This window comes from Sesamum indicum, linkage group LG8, assembly GCF_026168435.1.
Source record: "Sesamum indicum cultivar Baizhima isolate 11 linkage group LG8, ASM2616843v1, whole genome shotgun sequence".
Taxonomy (NCBI): Eukaryota; Viridiplantae; Streptophyta; class Magnoliopsida; order Lamiales; family Pedaliaceae; genus Sesamum; species Sesamum indicum.
Genome location: NC_142664.1, coordinates 16,983,117 through 16,992,777, shown reverse-complemented (window position 1 = coordinate 16,992,777; position 9,661 = coordinate 16,983,117). Strand labels below are relative to the sequence as shown.

The 9,661-nt window shown below is 34.0% G+C and overlaps 1 protein-coding gene across 7 annotated transcripts; it reads right to left on the bottom strand.

Moving 5' to 3' along the window:
• Positions 1-592: 592 nt before the first annotated feature.
• LOC105167829 (folic acid binding / transferase) lies at positions 593-5,364 on the bottom strand. Of its 7 annotated transcripts, XM_088883981.1 has the most exons (5): positions 5,230-5,353; positions 4,722-4,922; positions 2,431-2,852; positions 1,270-1,827; positions 593-1,102 (listed from the first exon to the last, which is right to left on the bottom strand). In XM_088883981.1, the coding sequence occupies exons 3-4, from the start codon at positions 2,813-2,815 to the stop codon at positions 1,310-1,312; spliced, it is 903 nt and encodes a 300-aa protein (XP_088740107.1). In that variant the 5' UTR covers positions 2,816-2,852; positions 4,722-4,922; positions 5,230-5,353; the 3' UTR covers positions 593-1,102; positions 1,270-1,309. The 7 variants fall into 7 exon arrangements, with proteins under 7 accessions (XP_088740107.1, XP_011085950.1, XP_020551748.1 ...); XM_011087648.3 differs by lacking the exon at positions 593-1,102 and having other exon boundaries at positions 1,188-1,827; positions 5,230-5,358; XM_020696089.2 differs by lacking the exon at positions 593-1,102 and having other exon boundaries at positions 1,188-1,827; positions 2,431-3,581.
• Between the last annotated feature and the right edge of the window lie 4,297 nt (positions 5,365-9,661).

Below are 9,661 nucleotides of genomic sequence, written 5' to 3'. Positions count from 1 at the left end.
GGCGTTTTGATATGGGAAACAAGAGACTCCATGTACGCTCCAATGCGATCCTATTGACAATACTATTTGATGTTATTTTATAAATATCATTACATAGGCTGATAGGCTACTTGGTTTAAAATGTTTTACTATTTTTGAATTAAAATGGTTCTTGTTTTATTTATACTAGGATTCGTCATTTCATAATTAAACAAGTTTTTGATAATTCTTAAATCGGTATCTTTTTAACTAGTCCAAAACATCTGGTAAAAATGGCTATTGTATTCATCTTTTTGTGATCGGTTTGCTTAACTTAGCTTGACTTTGAATTGTAATTTGGGAGAATGTATTTATATTTTGGGATAGATTTTTGCAAAGGATATGAAAAATATTGCGATGAGGTGTCGTTTTGTGAGATGGGTCTTGCAACCGGCGGCTGACTTTCCATCGTTGCACATGGTGTTCGAAAGAATTTGCAACTGGAGAAAGTTTCCATCTCAAATTTGCAACGGAATAGCAACAGCACTGACTATCGCAAATGGACGGATAATTGTTGAATTAAAATTTGCAACGACTTAGCACTGACTTTTAGGATGATTAAAAAATCAGAACATTCTGCAACAACTTTGAGACGTTATCTGTTTCAAATTCTCTAAAATTTTGAGACAAGTGCCCATCAAAAAGCGCCCAAAAGATGGAATAGTTTTAAGTTGAAATTTTCAATGGTTGACGTCCCAAAATTTTGGGACGGCATGATTTTGAGACGGGTTGTGTGACATCCATCTTGTCACAATTTGGTGCGAAATTTATATTAGTTTCATAATTTCCAAGTGGATAATTTTTCATATATGGTTTTTCTGTGACGGGGTTTGCTGCAATATCCGTCCCAAAATTTTATATTTGAATTTTTTTAAAAAATAAATTTATTTTATTATATTAAATTTTGTTATTTAATTATTAATTAATTCTAATTCTAATTTATAGCTATGAGACCAACCAACTATTTCACAGTACGGATCAGAGGAATAGATGGAAGTTCTTATAGCTATAAGATTTATAGATAGTGTGGTAATGTTGACACGGATTAGGCCAACGACCAAGAAATGTGCGTCGAAATCATGCTCTGAGAGAACAATGCACATCCAGGATGTATCAGAATGCAATCGACAGGAGCAAGAGGCCGATGTGAGCATCAAGTCCATCAAACAAAAACAAACACAAGTTCAATATTGGATTAGCAAAAAATTATGTTCTGTTCATGAAATGAAATCAAGAGATTCGATGAATCACCTTTTCAAGATGAAAATGTGTATCAGAGGCATCTTGAGCATTAGAGGGAAGAATGATCAGCCAGCTTTAAGTAATTCTCAATAATTTTCTCCTGCGAAAGATCAGTATAATATCCCTCTCCGACGTCCATGCCCTCTTTCCTAGCGAGCCGCTCAACTTCTAGTTGAACTTCATGGCCACCAACTTTACTTGTTTCTAATAGGTTGCAAGCCACCTCGATTATACCTTTACCGTGAGCAAGAGCCATAGCTTGCACCGACGGGAGTCCACCTCCTCTGCCGCTGACGCTCTTTGCAATTTTTCGAACTGCAGCCATGTCATGAGTGAATATTGGAACATTATAGTTATCGACCCAATTGGTGGCTCCAACGACGACAACACCTTTTCTCTGAACAGCACAAGCAGGGCCCTCATCGGGATTCAGTGGCAATATTTCTGACTGTGGCCCACCTGCCCACTGATTTCCTTCCGAATTTGGTTTGAAATAGCCCATCTCCCTTCTGATTGAATCGAGGGATCTTCCCTCACTATGTGCTGCTCCATACAAGAAGGTAGCAACTGCAGGCTACATGAAGGATCATTAACAAAGCTAAAAGGTGAATGTAAACTAGAAGATTGCAGATGAAATTATGCTTTCTATTCTTGATTTGAATTAACACGTACGAGTATATATTCAAAAAAATGTCATACCTCATTGCATGCAATAATAAGTCAAACTTCTCCCCCAAATTTAACATTGATAGTAATTTTGTTACTTCTCAAACCGGTGACTGAAGCACCTATGTTGCAAGTGAAATCATCCGAATCATTTTCAAGCATTTCAACTTTATCAGGTGCTCTTCGTGTGCTTTCTCTTCTAGATTATGGCAGAACATCAAAATAGATGGTGCCTTTTACTAATCTTTGTCTGAATGATCATGCCACTACTTGTCGACAAATTTCACCCAGAACAATGAAATGGAAAAAAGAAATTACTATTTAAACCACATTCCACCACAAAAATCCAAATTCCAGAATCCCCTCAACACATCCTATTCAAAATCAACAATTATGAACCATTGCTATGAAACTGAAATCAGACACCAAGAACAAAATTCTAGCATAATATTCTGAAATCAAGAAGAGGAACTTGAAAATCATCTTCTTATCAAAGACACAAACCTTGTAACCCTGAGCCAACATCAGCTGCCAAAGATTTAGCAGTCCCTGCAACATGATCCAAAGACACACCAGCCAAGGGATGAAAACAGATGTGGTCCACAACACCAAGCCTGGGATGGCTCCCACAGTGCATCTGAAGATCAATGGCCTGAAAAGCAGCTTTCACCATTTCAAGAACAGCATTCTTCAGTGGACATGAACTCGGGTTTTCTCCCATTTCTGAGACCAGTGTGTATCCAACTCTGTTGTAAGTCACATCCTCAAACTTGTTGACAATGGGGGCCGCTGGAAACAGCTTTGCTGCCCTTTCAACTGCTTCCAGAGCAGCCCTATTCCTGCTTTCAGAAACATACACCTTGGAGCAAGCCAGCATTTGCTTCAGCATTTTACATTATTCTACACAAGAAACTGACCTTCACAAGCTGCACCAAAAAGGGTTAAGAGTCTGTGGCTATGATTTTCTTCAACTTTAATAGGACCCAAGATTTTCACCAAAGATAGAGAAAAAAACAAAAAGGGAGGGGTAGGGAATGACGGGTCAGCTCTCAACATCCTTAAACTGTGAAATCAAAATTACAACTGATCTGGTCTAATAGTTTAAATTCGAATAATTATTTAATATTAATATCCTAACTACAAATCCTCCGTGTGAAAACATTTTTGGTTTTGTTTTATAGCAATGCAGTTCAAACCCAAATCCTTTTATTCGGCTGACTCTTGTCACCATCAGACTGCAATTGAGAAGAATAAGAAACTGAAAAGATCAAAATTATGAAAAAAAGAGACTGTAAATTAGGGGAAAAAATTTTGACATAAAGACAAATCGTTCGAGTATAACTTCCAAGTTGAACAGCCATGCACCATAAACTGAGGGCGCAGAGTGCTAAGAATATTAACCAGGGTGGAAGGATGGAAGGAGGACAATAAATCCCAACCCAATGGAAATTTTGATATGCCAAAATAGGGTATCTATCATTTGCATCCCTGCATTTATAACTCAATTGCAAAATCATCTTTTTTTTTTCTTTTTTTTTCAGTGTCATCCTTCCGACCAGGGTCCCGCCTAGGGGTGGATGACGAGTTGAATTTTGAGCTCGACTCGAGCTCGAAAAACTTGCGGCTCGACTCATCCGCCACCCCTATTCACAATCCTTGAAAGGAAGGAAAAGCCATTAGATCAATACATGTCTCTATACTATGCAACTATTTATTGGTGCAGGCCATTCAAACCACATGTATTCCATGTGCTTAAGCATTTAAGAAACATCTTTATCACAATTTTCTACTCTCCAATTCTATATTTGATCAACAATAACTTTAGGTGAAAAGTCGATATAACAAACACAAATTATAAGACAAAAGCATCCATCAATTTCTGCAAGACCATTCATTGACCATAGTGTATCTCCCAACCAACACCCTAATTTCCTAAATCTCAAATAAGTGAGTACCAAATGCGCAAAGCATAATGACTTGATTGATTATAGGCAAAATCACCAGTCGCAACACGAGCAAATCAAATGCTATACCTTAATGAGTAACAACAGATCTGTAACATGGATCTCATGAGATATCATGGCTTCACCATTTTTTATCTAATAAAACACACTCCTAGAAATTGAAGAGGTCGAGGAACACAATACAAATTACATACTGTTGGGCTCCTAAATTGGTGCTCATCTATGTAAAACATGCAGTAGCTTAGCTACCGGCGATGAAAAGTAAAAATTCTCTCTTTCATTGCAGGGCTCTAAAATTTGAAAATGTGATACGAGGATCCATAACCCAGAAAAACAAAGAAAAGATTCAAACTTCCCAAGAACAAGTCCTAATTTTTTTCCTCCCTTCCACTCCAAACTAGATTATATAGAATCGAAGATCGAAATGAGTTCAAAACAATCCAGAAAGTGAAGCAGAACAGCATAACGGTTGTTGTTTGATTCTAATTTTTAAAAATAAAGTCAGGCCCTTTAGCAAAAGCAGAGACAATCATAAGAATTAAAGAATGATTCCCATGAGATAAACCCAAGATAACAAAAAAAATGCATACTTAACCTCCGGGCATTAACACAAACACATTAAAATCAAAAGGGAGCACAGAAATTCAGTTAAAGAAATTCCAAACCCTTCAGAGAAAAGATCCAAAAAACCTCATCATACTAAAAAAAAGAAAACTCTTCCTCTCAAATCCGCATGCAGGAAAACTAATACTCAACACAAACACATAACACAGAATAAAGAAACACAAACAAAACCACTAAAGAACGAGGAGAGAAGAAGACGACACATACCAAGATATGAACGGCCCTTCTCAACGCGTCCAACGCTCTCAATTCCAATGACTCTCCTCGTAATATATAGAGCAAAACGAAAAAAGAGAAGGGGATAAAGCAGCGTTTCAATGCGTGGAAAAGATAATCTATGAAGATTGGTTGGAGGGAGTGCGGACGTGGAGTGGGTATGGCTGAGATGAAAAAGCCCGTTTGATTGCTCTGCCACGCAGAATAGCGTGTGCCGGTTAATCCAATCCAACCGAATCGAATTTTCGATTTTGAAAACCGAAAATTAAAAACCGACCAATTTCGGTTTTTTCGATTTAAAAACCGAAAAAACCCTTTTTTTAAAATAATATATATGTAAAGGAATGTGTTGTTAATCCTCGTCAAACAAGCAAACACCTTCAACTTAGACAAAAATCTATATATTTTTTAACTTGGACATTTCATCAAACGCCTCCAAAGCAAAATTACAAGTCAAATTTTTTTAAAAAAAATTTCTTTGTAAGAGAGCAAACCCTACTTGATGGAGTACCCGTGGAGAGAGGAGGCCCCCGTCGTCGGTCGTTCTTTCTTTTCTTTTCTTTCTTCCGCTCGTCTGGCCCGTCGGTCGTTCTCTTCTTTCTTTACTTTTCTTTCTCTGTTCTTTCCATTTTCTCTGTTTGTCTGTTCTATATATATTCTACAATTATATATATTAATATTATAATATTAATATATAAATATAATAATATAATATAATATATATAACAATATATTTTATTTAATATATTATTTAAAATTTTGGTTTTTTTATTTGGTTCGGCTACCGGAACAGTGACAAAAAACCAAAGACTAAACTGAAATTTTCGATTCGATTTTCGGTCAGAATCGAAAATTCAATTCGGTCTGATTCGATCGGTTTAACCGTTTTCAGCACACCCCTGACGCAAAGGCCCATACCCTTCCACCACCTGATGTGGCTGTTGAGTCGCATGAATGCACTCTCCCATTAGTTTATTTTGTGACATACTTCAGGCGTTGTATATTTAAAAAAAAAAAAAATTATTTAATACTCGATTGAAATTAATTAATAAAAATTCATCTGAATATGGTTTATTAAATTTATTAAATCAAACTTGAATAAGATATTTGTTCGATAAATCTTTGAGTTCGATTCAATTAGCATGGAAATAATATATATTTAAAAATATTAAATTACTCGATTTCACATCAGATTTGATCGAGTTTTGCTTCATCTAAACTTGATTAGATTAATAATCAAATCAAATTTGATCGCAACTTTCGAAGCTCGATAAGAGGTCAAAAAAACTTGATCAATGATTTATTCGGTTCGACCTAAATCATTTACAGTTCTACCAGCACAGTGTAAAGAGCACACTCGATGTGTGGGCATAATTTAAATTTTATTTAAAATAAAAATAAAAAATAATTTAAATAACTTATCAAACTAAAATAATTTCATTTTAATGTGAATCAATAGAACATTTTTTAATATGATTAAAGAAGTAGTTATTTTATATTTAAAAAAAAAAAGTAAGTATAGGTATTTTAGTTAAGGGTGAATGTATAAGAGAACTGAAAGTAAAAATGAATGTATAAGAATAAGTTTGGTGTATGATTAAGGAGAATAGATAAAGCAGAAGTAAAACTGGATTTATGTGAAACCTGTTCGGAGTGCAATTTTGTTTCCGTCCAAAATTGAGTGGAAAAGTGAACGTCTAAGAACAAAAAATTAAAAAATTTATATTTTATTTTTATATACTCTATTATATTTCATTCCTGCTGATAATACCAATAAAAGTTTTGATGTCTGAATTTATTTTATTTATTTCAGAGCACAATTAGTAATTTTTATTTTATTTAAATTGAATGATTTGGACAAAATTAACAATATTCATTTTGATGGATTTTTTATTAATAAAAAATATTCTTATTCTTGATGAAATTTTTAATTAATAAAAGATATTATTGTATTTGTTTAATCAATAATTTTATTAATAAAATTTTTAAATTTTTGTATATTAAAAATTATTTTAGTGTAATATTAACTTATTTATTTTTTAATTCAAAATAAAGAAAAAGAATTTATCAATAAATTAAGGATTCATAAGCATAGTTATAAAAATTAGTATTTCTTCCTAATCTATTTTCTCGTACGAAACAAAAAGTATTTGAGATTACTTGCCTTCCAATCATACCAAATAACTTAAAGAAAAATTATTATTCTTTCAAACTATTATTATTTCCCTTTACCAAACAACTAGATAGATAAATAGATACATAAATTTTTTAAAATTATTTAATATGAAATATTTATATAATTTTTTGTTCAAAATCCCCACTAACTAATAAAATATATATAACATAAAACTTTAATAAAATATTGTTAATAAGAAAAAAAATATCATGAGAAACTAAAATATGGTTATGCAGTTTAATATCTCCTATGATTCTTAGTTTTAGTTTAGTAGCATCGGCAAGATGGATGAAGGTATTAGGTTAGTAGTAATAGTACTATAAAAAAAATACTTATCATTACACATGTTTGATGTCTATAACCCAACATTTTGTCTCTTCAAAGAAAGTATAGCTGCTGACTCTGGGAATTTATCATAGCTAGAGTATTTGGAGTCTTGTGGCTCACTTTCCCTCAATATTCGTCTAATTTCAGTTCTCACAAGTTCATAGATGGCTTCTTCATTTACCACAACTTGTACAGATTTTTTTTCAATACTGGGAGTCTCTGTTGCACATAAGCCTTTTCTTACTATTCCTTTTTTTCGTTGCTTTATCAGGGCCTTATATCAGTCAGGATATCCTTTTATTCTCTAAGCTGTCTTGTTTTACCACATTTGTTGCAGATCTGGTGCAACTTTCTTTTTCCACCAATTCCTTGCAATCCCGTCTCTACCTACTTCTAGACCTTTAACTTGCATTTCCAATTTTTGCAGGGTATTTGAGAACACTAAACTGACCTCCCTTTGACGCTCAACTCGCATTATCATTGAATAGGCCTTAGCTACAGATAGAAAGGGTTCCATCATTAAAATCAAAGGAGTCATTCTACCCCATCAAGACCTGCATAAGATAATCAACAACCCTTAGATCTGTAACTTCCTTGGAAGCTCCACAACTGCAGGATGGGATTGAAACCAAGCAACTCAATTTCGTCCCAAAGTTTCTTGAGTTTACTGAAGTAGGCTGAGAAAGTAAGTGATCCTTGTGTTGCCAAAGTAATTTCCCTTTGAAGTTGATATATCATGGGCCCATTGCTCGCCCCGTATCTTGCCTCTAATTCACAACCAAAGTTGTCTTACTGTATTAATATAGAGGAAAGATTCCACATTGTCCTTTTACATTGAATTCAATAGCCAAGAAATTACCAGGCAATCCGCTCTTGTCCATTGTTCGAATTCTTATCTACTTTCAGAAGGTCTAGGATTTTTTCCATTGATGAAACCTAGTTTCATCTTGGCGCCTAATGCGATCTTGATCGATCTGCTTGATGACCAAAAGTTGGTTCCATTGTCAACCAGTGGCTTCTTTTCTTGGTTTTTTGTTTTTAAAGGGCTTGCCATGCATGCGTAATCTTGCTATGCTAAAAGAGTGTATGAGTGAGGGAAAGTACCAGTGACCATAAAAAAAATGGCTCTGATACCATGTACAAGAGAGAATATGAGCAAAGACGCCATGACTATGAACTTGTTTGTTGAAGAAGAACAGTGTAAAGCAGAGAGAGCAAGAAAAATCTTAGACACTATATCGGTTGCAAAGTACAAACTGTCTTAAATACAACTTAAGTACAATAGTTAAGCAACAAACTAATTAACTACCCAATTAGCTAGCTAACTAACTGCTATTGACTGACCTATTGCTAAAACAATACAGTAAGGAAACACTACAATTTATAGAAGCGCACTAGCAACTTTATCTAAAATAAAAAAAATATATTTTTGCTAAAGAGTCTATAGTGTGAACTATTCATGTCCTTGGAGGATATTCGTGAATTCTGTGAACTACCTATACATGAAGCTTCTATGACGAAGTTTCCCTTCTCCCATGAAGCTGATAGGTGATGGTATTTTAAGCCCTCCATACAACACAATTGCAAAGCATACCACTGGCTTCCAAGGATTCTAACGGTAAATTGTACTCTATCTATCTGTGTTATGAAAACCAGGCAAATAGTCTCTCTATGAAAAATAAAATAGCAATTTACCCCTCTATATTTTTTAAAATATAGCAATTTACCCTCCTTATAGTTTAAAAAATGAAGCAACTTACCTCCATGCCTAAGGAGGTAAATTGCTTTATTTTTTAAAACACAGGAAGGTAGATTGCTATTTATTTTTCACAGGGGAGTAATTTATTCATTTCCAATATCACATGGGACATATTACTATACACCAGGATTCTAACAATGTGCTCACCAGGTTGGATTATAATTTAAAAGATTAGTCAAATATATGGCCCCTTCTTCACTAAACGCTTAAAAGATTTTCTATGCAAAAACTACTTTCCAATCCTTGAACATTCTTGGCTACTTTCATTTGTGGAAGTAACTGATGAGATGTCTCTTCTACTTGAACAAGAAAACCTCTACTAGAAAGCCAAAGAGAACTCATTCAACCTTTCAATTTTAAATCTCCTTCCCTTGAGTTTTGGTATAATTACATGTAAACTTGTTGTGCTTTTGGAAAATTACACCTAGCACTCATGAGATTTGCTTCTGTCTAACAAGAAAAGTCCAATCATTAGTTAAAATTCACCGAATTTGTAAATATTAACAAAAAAAATTGAATGAAATTGATATTTACCCTCGGTTGATTTATTAGTGACTCACTGTAAGTTAAACGATTTTTTATTCTGACTAAATCACCTTATAATGGTGAAAAAATATCTCCTCATATGCAGTAACGTGCGAAGACGTATGAAGATAATTTAGTCGTAAA